This window comes from Cucurbita pepo, chromosome 18 (assembly GCF_057944985.1).
Source record: "Cucurbita pepo subsp. pepo isolate OVF chromosome 18, ASM5794498v1, whole genome shotgun sequence".
Classification (NCBI taxonomy): Eukaryota; Viridiplantae; Streptophyta; class Magnoliopsida; order Cucurbitales; family Cucurbitaceae; genus Cucurbita; species Cucurbita pepo.
The window spans coordinates 2,377,090-2,392,450 of NC_141815.1; the positions used below are offsets into that span (position 1 = coordinate 2,377,090).

General features: G+C 35.9%; 1 protein-coding gene across 1 annotated transcript; it reads right to left on the minus strand.

The window, feature by feature from the left end:
- Positions 1-7,988: 7,988 nt before the first annotated feature.
- Positions 7,989-14,102, minus strand: CAX11 (cation exchanger 11). Its single transcript, XM_023660980.2, has 2 exons — positions 13,027-14,102; positions 7,989-9,207 (listed from the first exon to the last, which is right to left on the minus strand). The coding sequence occupies exons 1-2, from the start codon at positions 13,876-13,878 to the stop codon at positions 8,443-8,445; spliced, it is 1,617 nt and encodes a 538-aa protein (XP_023516748.2). The 5' UTR covers positions 13,879-14,102; the 3' UTR covers positions 7,989-8,442.
- Between the last annotated feature and the right edge of the window lie 1,259 nt (positions 14,103-15,361).

Consider the following 15,361-nt stretch of genomic DNA (forward strand, 5'->3'; position numbering starts at 1 on the left):
ATTTGATTCAAAAGGGTTTGCTTTGACCGTTAAGAGTAGGTCGTTCCTGATATTATACTCGACGTTGATTCATCATGTTGTGGTCTTGTTGAGATATATTATTTATGAAATATATCTTAGATATTATATCTTAATATTCTTTCCATTATAATTTGATTTACAGAATATTTTATTTTATTCTCAATATTTAATTATTTTATATTTTCTTCATTTGTACGTCTTGTATTCTATTTGAAGGATATCAATATGAATGAGAATACACACCTTCCTGATTCCAATTTTATTTCTATTTCTCATTCTTAACCGGTCTCAACTCCCCTCTCCTCTCTGCCTCTCTGTCTTGATCTCGATCTCTCCTCGTTTTCTCAGTCTCTCAATGAACTTGTAAGCATTTTTTGAGAATTTGTGCTTTAATAAAACAAGGACTTGTGTTGTGGTGTATGGCTGGATGTGTCTATGTTGTGGTTGGCTCATCTGCATCTCCCATCTCTACATGTGTGCACTCCATTATTTTATTTGTGGTGGATGTTTTCTTTTATAACTTATAATGACATCTCTAACCTCCATTATTTGTGGCTAGATAGATGACATTTTTTTTTTTTTGACATAGAGTTGGTGATGTGCCATTTTTGTTGGAGTTGGTTATGTGACATTTTTTTGGAGTATGTTTGGATGTGTCTATATTGTGACTGATCTCCCAGTATATCTCCACTCCATTATTTGTGGCCAATGTTTTTTTTTTTGTTTTTTTTTTTTATAAATTATAATGCCCTGGACATCTCTAACCTCCATTATTTGTGGCTAGGTGGCACTTGTTTGGACAAACCATTGGTGATGAGCCATTTTTTAGGACAGCTAATTTGTTATGTGCCATTTTTTTTAGGACAGATAGTTGATTATGTGTCATTCTTTTTGTTATGTGCCATTTGTTATGTGTCACGATCCACTATAAAAAAAAGAGGTCGAAAATCGATCAAATTGGCCAAAAAGTTAATGCTTGTAAAACTACTCTCCTAGAAAAAAGAGCAAAAGGTGGAAAAAAGAGGCTTACCACCTTACAAAGGAAAAAAGTTTTACAGTAATACAAACAGTGAAAAATGTAAGGTTAGCTACGGTTATATTTCAAATTACAAATTACAATAATACCACAAACTCGAATTGTCTTACAGTAATACCAACACTAATTCAGATTTCAAATTACCTTTTTGTCCCTAATCTCAAACCCACTCCCTTTGGTCCGGAACAGGAATTCAATTCGGGAGACTCCTTATTCATTCTCGTTTACAGTCGAGTAAATAAAAGGCAAGACGAAACATGAACAGGAAGGAAAGACTCTCGATTCATTCGAGTGAACTACTGACCCTTCACCGGTTGTAGAAAAGATTTTACGATCTCTAACTCCAAAGTTCGATTACCTGTTTATGACAAAAATTTAGTAGAACAGTAAAAAAATTTGGTATTTATTTTCTAACCCAAACCAAAATGAATGCTACAAAAATGATAAATTTTTACAAAAAGGAAAATTTAAAACGTCGACTTACCCAAAAAGTTTTTTTTTTCTTTTTTTTTTCGAATGGTAATGAAATAGAGCTACTTTGAGGTTCTCTATGAAATGAGGCATGGAACGGAGCCACTACGAAGAAGTTCTGGGAGTGAAGAAAACCTCGAGCTCATATTGGTCATGGGTTGAGAACGGGAATTGAATTCTCTGAAACCTAATTTACCGTTGTTCCTCAGTAGCTCTGTAGTAGAGTGGTCGTGTAACGACCCAAAAAAAAAAAAAATAATAATAAGAATAATTAAATAATTAAAATAATATTTTCCCTAAATTACTCTCCACTAACCCCTTCATCTCCCAAATATCTCTCTTCAAACAAGTCAAAATCCCAAATCAGAATATAGGATTCATGGGTGGTTCCTGGAATAAAAAAAAAAGAAAAAAAAAATACCAACAACCAGATTTACAACAGAGCTGGAGATTTAATTATTGGAGACAGATTTACAACTGGAGATTTAATTATTGGAAAGAGATCTTGCTTTCTTATTATCGTAAGTCATATTTCAGATCTCTTTTTCATTTATCCTATCAATTTCCTTTCCTTTGTCTAATTATTCAAAATCAGATCTCTTTTCCCTGCCCATCTATTTATTCAAAATCAGATCTCTTTTCCCCATCTCTTTTCCCTGCCCATCTATTTATTCAAAATCAGATCTCTTTTCCCCTGCCCATCTATTTAGATTTTCGTTATTAGGATATAGAAAATTAACTATAACCGAGGCTAATATCTGTCAATAGAATAAAAAATATATATATACAGAACAGAGAGAAAAAAAATGGAAGATAAAGAAGTAAATACAGAACAGAGAGGAAAGAAAAGATTCGGTTTAAAAAAATTAACAAGTAAATAAGAAAGGAAAGATTTGGGAAGAAAAATTTATATGTGATATCTGTGAATTTGAATGATAAAGAAGAAAAAAAAAAAGGAAAACCAGAGAAATGGAAGATTTGGAAAGAAGAATTAATTAGAATACACCAAAAAGACAGAGAGCAGCCTAAGAGACCAGAATATTGTTAACAAAATCAGAAAGAAAAGAGAAATATATATATATAGGAGGCCAAATACTGTAAACAAAATCAAAAGGAAGGAGAGACATGAAGAGAAAAGAGAAATATATATATATATAGGAGGCCAAATACTGTAAACAAAATCAAAAGGAACGAGAGACATGAAGAAATGTAGAGAAAAGAAAAAATAAATAAATAATGAGACAAAATCAAAAGGAAAGAAAGAAAAAATAGAGAGAAAAGAAAAAAAAAATAATAAATAAAGAGGGAAGGACAAAACTAAAAGAGGGAGTACAAAAAAAATAATAAAGAGAGCCGGACAGAAATAACAGAGAAAATAAATACTAAATCAAAAGATAGAGAAAAACAAAAGGGAAGAGTTGGGATTAAGAATCGATGGGATTGACCACAATATGATTAATAAGAATAGATTAAATTTTTTTTGTCAATAATATGTTTTGAACAAAAATGGAGAGAAAAAGCAGAGTATAGGAAGAAAATCATAAGACAAGAGAATTGAGAGAAAAAACAGAGTATAGGAGAATATCATAAGACAAGAAAGTAGTCACTCGAAATAAAAAATAGAAATGAAATCTTAATATAAATAGAATATGTATATATATTTAGATGTATATTATAACGTTCCAAGACTTTATCCATGCAAAGTCTTTAATGCTCGCATGAAGTTTAGCACATGAACCATTGTAAGAGTCAGAGAATTGAACATGAAATTGATGCTATGGATTTATATAGGTTGGCTTGGATACAAAGTGGAAAATCGAACTTTCATTAAGGATAAATTGGTGACACCCGTATAAGCTAACCAGGTAAGTGGTCTTACTATAGGATAGACTTAAAATTGTATGAGTTACGATGATGTATGAACAGAGTTACGATGATGTATGAACTATGTCGTACGATGCGGTATGTGAGTTATGATGATGTATGAGTTATGATGATATGTGAGTTACGATACTTGATGATGTGCTCAGTATATATATATTTTGATGAATGTTGTACTTGATATGTTTGATGTACTTTGTGGCAATATGATGAGTATGATGGTTGCGTGACGTTTACCTTAATATGATGATGTTTTCCATATTGAGCATGCTCTATGATGATGAGTGTCATATTGTATCATGTCGTTAGATCGACATAGGACACAACCCTAAGAGCGTGAAAATGATATTAATATAAATATCCACGAGTATCTGTTACCTAAAGTAACAAAGAGATGAGACTAGAGGGTTGTGTCAGAAGAGACATTATGATGGATTTAGAGGGACCTCATGCATATTGTATGTTCATAAGCATAGGGCTACTTCCCCTAGAGATGATGAGTGCGGACGCGCACCGTATGATGAGCGCGAATGCGCACAGGTGCGAACGCACACAGATGAGGGTGTCCATGAGGCGCATGACACTACGGGGTTCCGCTGACCTCCGGACGTCGCTACAGATTAGCTTGACCAGAGGGTCCAGGGGGTGTGCGAGCGCCCTGGGGATTCACACTCGCACGTGTGAGTCGTGTGTAGGGAAGTACTACACATCCAATTTGTCCGAGACTGGAGGCCACCCCTAAGATGATTAGAGATAGGTCCATCATGATTGCATGTGTTTGCATTTGCATGGCCCCTATAGTGGGGCCACTTACTGAGTATTCTTTGAAATATTCAGGCCGTGTGCCACATCATTTTTCAGGTAAAGGCAAGGCGCACTTGTACGGAGGACGGCGACATCGCGAGCAGAGACTGTGGCACGTGCATAGGGTAGATTCATATTTAAATTTCTAGTCTTAAGTTAGAATAGGTTGTTTTGCATTTCATTGTTTTAAATTATTTTGTATTTGTTTTTGTTTTCTCTAAATTTCAGTATTTTATATTTAAACACGTAAGACCATGGCTGTGTTTTCCAGAGAAGAAGTTGTTTTAAACGTTTTTTTTTTGAAGTTTACGTTATCAATTATGTTCATGTAAGAGTTATATTTCCGCATTATAGATGAGCATGAGACATTAGTAGCGACTCTGAGTATGTGGAAATTTAGGGTCGTTACAGGTCGGCTATTAATCGATTGGTCGTAGGTTTGAATCCTACTTGGGGAGATTTGATTCAAAAGGGTTTGCTTTGATCGTTAAGAGTAGGTCGTTCCTGGTGTTATACTCGACGTTGATTCATCATGTTGTGGTCTTGTTGAGATATATTATTTATGAAATATATCTTAGATATTATATCTTAATATTCTTTCCATTATAATTTAATTTACAGTATATTTTATTTTATTCTCAATATTTAATTATTTTATATTTTCCTCCTTTCTAGGTCTGGTATCCTATGTAAAGGATATCAATATGAATGAGAATACACACCTTCCCCATTCAAATTTTATTTCTATTTCTCATTTTTAACTTGTCTCAACTCCCCTCTCCTCTCTCCATCTTGATCTCGATCTCTCCTCGTTTTCTCAGTATCTCAATGAACTTGTAAGCATTTTTTGAGAATTTGTGCTTTAATAAAACAAGGATGTGTGTTGTGGTGTGTGGCTGGATGTGTCTATGTTGTGGTTGGCTCATCTCCATCTCCCATCTCTACATGTGTGCACTCCATTATTTGTGGTGGATGTTTTCTTTTATAAATTATAATGACATCTCTGACCTCCATTATTTGTGGTCAGATAGATGGCATTTTTTTTTGGACATAGAGTTGGTGATGTGCCATTTTTTTGGACAGATGGTTGGTTATGTGACATTTTTTTTGGAGTGTGTTTGGATGTGTCTATGTTGTGGCTGATCTTCCATTATATCTCCACTCCATTATTTGTGGCCGATATTGTTTTTTTTTTTTTTTATAAATTATAAAGCCGTGGACGTCTCTAACCTCCATTAGTTGTGGCTAGGTGGCACTTGTTTGGACATACCATGGTGATGTGCCATTTTTTTTAGGACAAGTAGTTTGTTATGTGCCATCTTTTAGGACAGATAATTGATTATGTGTCATTTTTTTTGTTATTTCTTATGTGCCATTTTTTAGGACAGACAGTTGGTTTTGTGTCATTTTTTAGTACAGATGGTTAGTTATACGTCATTGAGGGTTGGTTATGTAGTATTTTTTGGGAGGGTGGTCATGTGACATTTTTTTTTTGTTTTTTTTTTTTGACGTAGGGTTCCTTACAAATGTGGCTAATTTGTTTTTATAATACGTTATACCAAATAATATATGAGAGACTCCTTAGGATTTTTTTTTTTTTTTTTTTTTTTGACGTAGGGTTCCTTACAAATGTGGCTAATTTCTTTTTATAATACGTTATACCAAATAATATATGAGAGGCTTAGCATCCTAAAATATTTTGTAGGTTAATTATCTAAAAAAATTATTTAATCTTTATTTTTTTGGGTTAAATGTTGAAATAATATTAGTTTTATTTCAATAGATGGAAAACAACCGTGCAAGTAGATGTGAAACTCCTTATTCTAGCTCTAGTAATTATAACGTATCGAACCCACCATTAGCATAAAAAACCTAGAAAATTAACAATGTGGGATCATTTTACAAGGTTAGAAAACAATAATAAGAAGTGAAAGTGCAACTATTGTTATAAAGACTATGCTTTTGATTCTAATTCCTGTGGAACTAGCAATTTATGGAAGCACTTAAAAAATCAGCGTAGAAAGTACCGAGTTGAAGATGAAGAACAAACCACCCTAAGTTTTCAACCTTCAATAGATGGAAAGGGTGGTACTAATATTGTCACTTCATTATTTAGTCAAAGAGTATGTAGAGCAGTATGTGCCAAGATGATAATTATGGACCAGTTGTCATTTAAATTCATAGAGAATGAGGGTTTCAGATTGTTTTGTCGTATCGCATGTCCTAAGTTCAAACCTCTTATGTCTTACCACTATAGGTGGACTTCGCAAAACAGAAACTACGTAGTAATCAATACATACTTTATTGATTCTGAATGGAATTTACATAAGAATTATCAACTTTTTCCAAATTGCTAACCACAGGGGAAAGACTATTGGTAAGATTATTAAGAGTTGTTTATTGGAATTCGGATCGATAAAGTTATCTCTATCAGAGTTGATAATGCAAGTTCCAATGATATAGCTATTTCTTATATCAACAAAAGGCTTAGAAGTTTGAATTCACTTGTATTAGATGGAAAGATATTACACATGAGGTGTTGTGCTCACATAATTAACTTGATTGTGAATGAAGAGCTTAAAGAAATGCATGATTCCATTTCTAATGTTCGCAATGCAGTTGAGGTATGTTAGATCATCCTAAATATGAAGTGAATTTAAGTGGTTCAATATTAATATTATCAAGATACAAACGAAGAAGAGAAAAAGAAAATTCACTGGAGTTAAAGAATGACGTGGATTGATATTTATCTGACCCCAATGAAGAACTTGGTGATAATTTTAATGTTTTGGCACGGTGGAAAGCAAATGAGTTTAAATACAGAAGTTTTATAAAAAAATTGCCCAAGATCTTTTGGTCGTTCCAGTGTCGATGGTAGCTTCTGAATCAACATTTAGTACGGGTGGGAGGATTCTTGATTCCTTTAGGAGTTCTTTGACACATAATAATGTGTCTCAAAATTCGAAAGAATTAGGGGAGGGTCGCTTCATTTTTGTATCAAGAACGAAGAGGTTCAAGAGATAATTAAGGACACCCATCAGAAAAATTAATCCAATCCACATCGATGTATCGGAAAATACAACATTTTTGTTCGTTGACCAACCCCCACGAGAAGCAAATGCAACGGGCAAATTTAAGAATTTTAAAATGTAATACAAATTTTTAAAATGCCTCGGGAAGGTTTACATTTTCTCCTCTTCCTTGTTTCGGAGTTGGCATGTGTCATAGAATCAATTGAAAGGTCAAAATTTTGCAACGAGGCTTTAGTATCATCTAGGGGTGTAATGGTCCGGGTTGGGTCGGGTTGGGAGATTTTTTTGACCCAACCCAAAAATTCGGGTTGGTTGGATTGGTAAACCCAACCCAACCTGAAAATTTTCACAACCCAACCCAAAAGGCATATTAACATAATTTAACATTGTCATAAAAACCAAAGACAACTAAATACCGGCATTTCTAGAGTATTTATCTGGCGTTGAACTCGGGCATGGATGTTTTAAACTGACCTCGATACCACTCTGGCAAATTCATTAATACAAAAGTATTCTTGATATATTTTATATATTTTTATTTAGCTTGGGTCAACTCAAATATTTTACTCACAAACCCGAAACCGAACCCATTCAGTTCGAGTTCAGAAAAATGAACCCAACCCAACCTTTATAATTCGGATTGGATTGGTCCGGATTGTCAGTTGAATGTACACCTCTAGTATCATCGGTCTACTTTAGTTGATTCCCATCCTCTGCTTTAGCCACTCACAACGTTTGATCAGATACCAATCTCCCAAGTTTAACATCATTGTAAGATAGCAACCAGTTTGCAAGCTTAAACAGATGCTTGGGGTACCTTCCCTTCAACTCATGATATCAAAACTTTAGTACATTTATAGGAAGTAAACAACAAATGGACCCTAAATAAAACGCCCGTTCGAGCAACCAAATTTACGAACATCCCTTCGGGTAACCATACCTTCGCTGCAACAGAACCAGACGCCACAGGCAGAACACCAATCTTGTTCTGCTATACGTTAATGAAACTCGGTAGGAATTGAAATATTTACATTTGCTTGCTAGAAGTGGCTTGAGGCTGTTGAGCAAAGACCGCTTCATGCCTAGGCTACACGGTTAAACCGCCTACTCTACCATTCTCGGTCGCTGCCCGAACGCTGCTTCATTGGCATACATGGAGTTTCTTGGTCTTATGGTTCAGTCTAGAAGGGTGTTTAATCATGGAGAATACTCAGCCATCAGTAAACTGGTAGCCATGAAAACAATGTAGAGCACAACAAGGCAGAATCCCCAAAACCGAGGCACCCGAAATCTGCACCAAATAACTACAAGCAAGGAACCCATCAGGCTGAAAAGTAGGAACACGAACGCAATCACGATTCCGATATGGAATTGAAGCTGATAGGCCTCTGGATAATTGTTAGCTGTTTGTATAACCAATGCCGTTCCGAGCCCGACAAGCATGTTAAACATCGGTCCTGCAAAGCATCCAGCCATAGCCAGCAAGGGCTGGCCTGCTTTTGCAAGAGCAACATCAGCCACAAGATCCCCAACTGAGTTTCCCCATGCAAGCACAGTAAGCCCAAGTAGAGCTGCTGGGAGTTTGAGAAGCACTCCAAGAGCTGCAAGACAGTTCAGAAGTTCACCTGCGGTGGTCGAAATCCAAAATACACTCATAACAAATGCTGCAAGCACAACAGGGACTTTCTCAGTTTTCGGGGGCTCGGTTTCGGTGACGAAGTGCAGAATTGCAAGAGAGGAGCTTGCTAAGAGTACTACGAACCAAAGAGGTAAATGCGTATTCGGTAAGAGGAAAGCAATGGGATGGTTAAAAGACATGAATGAGTTACAGGCATAGAGAAGAGCAATGGGACACAGGGAAATATTGGCTGAGGTAAAGAATCTGCTCCATTCGGAAGGTGCGGGTTGGGGAATGGTGAGCTTCAGGAGAAACACGACCGGAGCCTCCCATGCTTTCGGGATCTAAACATTGAAACGAAAAGACGAGAAATATTACTAGTCAAGGAAACTTCTAGTTTATATACAAAAAAATAAAAAAAACAGCAAATACAACCCGAAAGGGATCGGCCAAGAAGATTGATAAGCATTTGAAGAACGAAGAAAATCAAGAACCAAATGTTGAAGCTATAAGTAACACCTTCACCACTTCAAACATTCCAAAGAAAATAAAGAACCAAGCACCAACCAACAATATAACTACCAAAACTAACCGCAAGGTAGTTCGTCGCAACAAACATCAGAAAACGTCTCAATCAAATCGATAGAATCCAATATATCGACCAACATTCAAGCCATCTTATGAACCAACAAAATATAATTTAAAGCAATAAATTTCTATTTGTATTGGTTTTTAGTGTCAATAACATTTCAAATGTAAGAGAACAGAAAGAAAACAACAACGTGGAGCGATACTCGAAGACAATTCATGAAGTTTGCACCAAAAGATAACTTTTAGGTCTCTTTTACAACGGATTTCGGATCAAACTTTCATTTCGACAAGTAATCAACCTGCAGTTTCATTTTAGCAGTCTACAATATCCTTTTCTAAAAAATTTAAAACATATGGGTTTACCTTTCCAGTTAATCGATAACCCTTCATCGATATCACATAATCGAAGAGCGGGCACAAAAAAATACAAGTCTCAACCAATGGGAGAACAACACAAAGAATCAGAACAAGAAAAATTATGGTAAAGAGCCTCCAACTATTGAGAATCTTTTCGAACTCTAGGGAATCTAGGTACAACCTATAGAACTAATCATGTACGACTAAGATCATGCCTCGACCATTGACAATCTTTTCGAACTCTAGGGAATCTAGGTACAACCTAGAGAACTAATCATGTACGACTAAGATCATGTCTCGACTATTGACAATCTTTTCGAACTCTAGGGAATCTAGGTACAACCTATAGAACTAATCATGTACGACTAAGATCATGCCTCGACTATTGACAATCTTTTCGAACTCTAGGGAACCTAGGTACAACCTATAGAACTAATCATGTACGACTAAGATCATGCCTCGACTATTGACAATCTTTTCGAACTCTAGGGAACCCAGGTACAACCTATAGAACTAATCATGTACGACTAAGATCATGCCTCGACTATTGACAATCTTTTCGAACTCTAGGGAATCTAGGTACAACCTATAGAACTAATCATGTACGACTAAGATCATGCCTCGACTATTGACAATCTTTTCGAACTCTAGGGAATCTAGGTACAACCTATAGAACTAATCATGTACGACTAAGATCATGCCTCGATTATTGACAATTACGAAAACAACATTACAAAAGCCAGTTAAAAAGTTTTTTTGTAAAAGCGTGGAAAATACTCTCTCCTCTCGCCTGTCCTCTCCATCCCTTCCCTTCTTTACTTCGGTTTCTTCTTTGAATATCTCTTTTAGCTTTCATCCAGTTCTTCATCATTAGTGTCTTCTTCTAAGATAAGTATTTTCCTTTGTGGGTTCCTTTTGGACTTTGTAGTAAGATCAAAAGCAGTGATGGTATTGCCAATAAACCCTTATTTGTTTCGTTGTCTCACGGAATTTACCTCGTGGAAGAAAGGAAAAAAAGTGGCACTCCTGTTTTAAAAGGTGTGTTCGGAGTTTAAAAGTGAGAAGAATATCAAAAAAACTCTTTTATCAGAGCATATCCCTCATAGTTTTAGAAACCTCCCTTATGGATTTTGAGATTTCCAAGCTCCTAAGTGCTAAAGGGGAAGAATGGTTACATATAAGCCTATCATTTGTCTTATTCTTGTAAGAAAGGAGGCTTTTTCTTCTTTCCATCCATGTTTTAACGAAAATTCTTTGAATTCTCATTCAAATGAAGAAAGATGTACATGGCTTTTAGCATACTTGTGCCCCTTCACTTATCTTATCCCTTATCAACCATTTTGTCTTTACTCCTTTGGCTTCGGATTTAGATTTAACAAGAGAAGTTATTCACTCGACAAAGGACCCTACACCTCATGGTGGCGTCTCTGAGGTTGATTCGGAGGTAAGTTTGAGTAGTGTGGAATCAGTCGATCAACCAGTTGATTTCGGTATGGAGGTTGATGTTCATGAAGATTCTTTTTCTAAAGCTTTTGACTTACTATTTTGGGATTGTGACAAGAAGAATCCACCTCCTTTAGATTTAGAAGTATGAACTTAAATAGAGGCGTGAAAGTGCGCTAATAACTTGACTAATCTTGACCCCCCCGACGATCAATCAAAATCTTCAAACAAATTTTCCATGCAACTAGTTCGATGAATGAACTTAAATAGAGTTGTTCAGATAGTCAGATCATCTGAACCTCCTCCCTTGTCCCATAATCAATGAAAATCTTTAAAAAGATTGACCATGTAATCAGTTCTACGAATGAACTTAAATCGAGGCGTCAAAGCGCACTAATAATTTGACTAATCTTGGCCTCCCACGATCAATCAAAATCTTTAAACAAATTTTCCATGTAATTAGTTCCATGAATGAACTTAAAACAGAGTTGTTTACATAACCAGATCATCTGAACCTCCTCCCAAGTCCCATAATCAATGAAAATCTTTACAAAGATTGACCATGTAATCAGCTCTACGAATGAACTTAAATCGAGACATCAAAGCGCACCGATCCCAAACCTCCTTCTATGTTCTATCACAACCAATAAACAAACAATGTAATCAGTTCTATGCATGAACTTAAATAGAACTGAACTCAAACCTCCTACCACAATCTTTTGAAGTATTACAAAAATTTGACTAATCAATCTAATACTAAACATATTAACCACCAAACAAGTTCTATGAACGAACTAGAAAAGAAGTCTTCAAACTGTTAGGTGAACACGACTCTCCACAATGGTATGATATTGTCCACTTTGAGTATAAGCTCTCGTGGCTTTACTTTGGGCTTCCCCAAAAGGCCTCACTCCAATGGAGAGAGTATTCTTTGATTATAAACCCATGATCATTTCCTAAATTAGCCGATGTGAGACTTTCATCATCCAACACCTCCCCTCGAACAAAGTACGTCTCCCCTTAATCGAGGCTCAACTCCTTTTTCTTTTGGAGTCCTTTGTTAGACATTTGAGGATTTACCGATCTATTGGCACGACTAAGTTTAGGGCATGACTCTGATACCATGTTAGATGAACACGACTCTCCACAATGGTATGATATTGTCCACTTTGAGCATAAGCTCTCATGGCTTTGCTTTGGGTTTTCCCAAAGGCCTCACTCCAATGGAGAGAGTATTCTTTGATTATAAACCCATGATCATTTCCTAAATTAGCCGATGTGAGACTTTCATCATCCAACACCTCCCCTCGAACAAAGTACGCCTCCCCTTAATCGAGGCTCAACTCCTTTTTCTTTTGGAGTCCTTTGTTCGACATTTGAGGATTTACCAATCTATTGGCACGACTACGTTTAGGGCATGGCTCTGATACCATGTTAGATGAACACAACTCTCCACAATGGTATGATATTGTCCACTTTGAGCATAAGCTCTCATGGTTGTGCTTTGGGCTTCCCCAAAAGGCCTCACTCCAATAGAGAGAGTATTCTTTGATTATAAATCCATGATCATTTCCTAAATTAGCCAATATGAGACTTTCATCATCCAACACAAACAACCCGTCCATGATTCATTTTGAATTACTAAAACAAAATAGACTATCTAAGAACGCATAATAGCAAAATTGATGGTTCCATGATTAATCAAATCAAGTTCAAATATAGAACATAATCACAAGTGCACCTCAAATTAGAATCTGGTCAAAGAAACATACCATTCGAAGAGCTTCCCATAAGCCAGAATTGTTTTTTCCTTCATCTACATGTCTGTAGCCTTCTCCCATCTCACAGTCTTGATGCAACTCACCCTCAGCTTCTCTAGCCACTCCCATATCAGCCCCACTCTTAGCCTTCCCATTCCCCAAATCCATCCAAAACACCAGCCCAACAAAGAACAGATAGAATCCAACAAACCCAACAGCTTGCCACAAGAAAATCTCTGCACTAAGATACACATAGAACAAGAACAACGCTGCGGTCAAATAAAACAACACATCCCTCACAAACTGTGCCGGATTCACCGAAAACGGAGCAGCATAAATGGCCACAAATCCAACCACAAAAGCCGAAACAAACGTGCCGGCAGAGAGAATTGCACCGAATCCAGTTCGATAATGCCCACCACGAACCGCCGCAACAGATGCAAACACATCAGGAGCGCCATTTCCCAAAGCCAAGAGCGTCACAGCAGCCATACTCGGAGACAAATTGAGGTGAAAAGCGAGCTTGGAAGTGACAATGGAGAAGTGATCCTGAGCGGTTTTGATGAGGATGTAGAAGTGGAGGAGAAGAATGAGAATAAGAAACGGAACAGAGAGAAATGGGTTTCGATCGAAGACGCAGAAATGGAAATACAAGTAGTTAACGAGGCCATCGAAGTGAGATTCACGAGAGGAACAATATGGGATCGAAGACGCATTGGAATTGGAGTCGCCGGCGGCGATTAGGGACCTTCTGGACGAGGATTCCGGCGAGTGATTTGGAGTGAAGAGGAGGAAGAAGATGAAAACAGAGAGAATGGTGAGAGAGAGAGCAGAGGATTTGAGAAAGGAGAGGGAAATTGCCATGCCATTACCAAGAACAGATCAAAGCATCTCTCGGAGACTGAATCTGGGAAACAGAATTTGTGGGAGAGATCGATTCAAGAACATTTTGAAAGATGGGGAGAAATTATGGATCAATTGAAGAGCTTAATGGGGGACTGACGCTGAAAAACGGAATCGAAACGGAGAACGCGGCGTCGGTGAGGAGAGGATTCCGATTCTCGAACGCGTTTTTGGAAGAGTGAGTGAACCAATTGTGATGATACCTAAATTAAAAAATTAAAAATTAAAAAAAAAAAACATTTAAATGTTTGGTTGGATTATGACGTCAAATTGTTTTTTTTTTCTAATATTTTAAGAAAGAGTAATTATTTATCGTACATAGGGGTGTACATGGTCCGGGTTGGATCGGGTTGGGGGATTTTTTTGACCCAACCCAAAAGTTCGGGTTGGTTGGATTGGTAACCCAACCCAACCCAAAATTTTTCACAACCCAACCCAACCCAACCCTCTATTTTCGGGTTGGGTTCGGCTTGGGTCGGATTGGGTTGTCAAATGTTTTTTTAAGTTTTATTTATCGGCAATCTATAATTAATTGGAATACAATTTTAAATAAAATATATTAAAAGTTGTCAAACAAACACAAATCAATATGGACATTTTTTAGAATTGGTTAAAGTAACTAAAATACAACGATAAATCATGAAAGGAATAAGTTAGTTATAGTTTATTCTAATGTGTTTTAAAAAGGGTATGAAATATTAAGATATTTTAAAATATATATATATATATATATATATATATATATATATATTTAATTTTATTTATATATATATATATATATATATATATATATATATATATATATATATATATATATATATATATATATATATAATAAAATTAAACAAAGACAGAGAAATTAAATAATAAAATAATATAAACAAAACAAAGAAATTAAAAATAACAAAATCGGAATCGGAATAACAATCAAACTCGAGCGTAAATGTTCATGGACTAACTTCAGTACCACTCTGGCAAACCTATTAATATGAAAGAATCTTCATAATAATTCTATATATTTTATTTGGCTCGGGTCAACCCGAACATTTTGCCCATGAACCCGAAACCGAACCGATTCAGTTCGGGTTCAGAAAAATGAACCCAACCCTACCCGAAATGCTAATCCAATCCAACCCAACCCTTATAGTTCGGGTTGGGTTGGTCCGGGTTGTCGGGTTGAATGTACACCCCTAATCGTACATATTACATTAATAATTAAAATTTCATAAAATTCAAATAAAATTATTCACGAACACAATATCTACCACTCAAATGTGTAAATAGATCTGAAAATATTATTACTCAATAAAAATATAAACTAACTAAATCTTGAAAATAAAATAAAATATACTACAAATCAAATCTTACGAGAAAATATTAACTGAATCTAAGATATATTCTATAACTAATATATTCTCCAAATATTAATTGATTACTAATATCT

Bases quoted from the DNA above. Each gene is read 5' to 3' on its own strand.
- CAX11 (XM_023660980.2), bottom strand. From the start codon at position 13,878: ATGGCAATTTCCCTCTCCTTTCTCAAATCCTCTGCTCTCTCTCTCACC. The intron at 9,208-13,026 runs GTATGTTTCTTT...TTCAATGTTTAG, and splicing joins TATGGGAAGCTCTTCGAATG to ATCCCGAAAGCATGGGAGGC.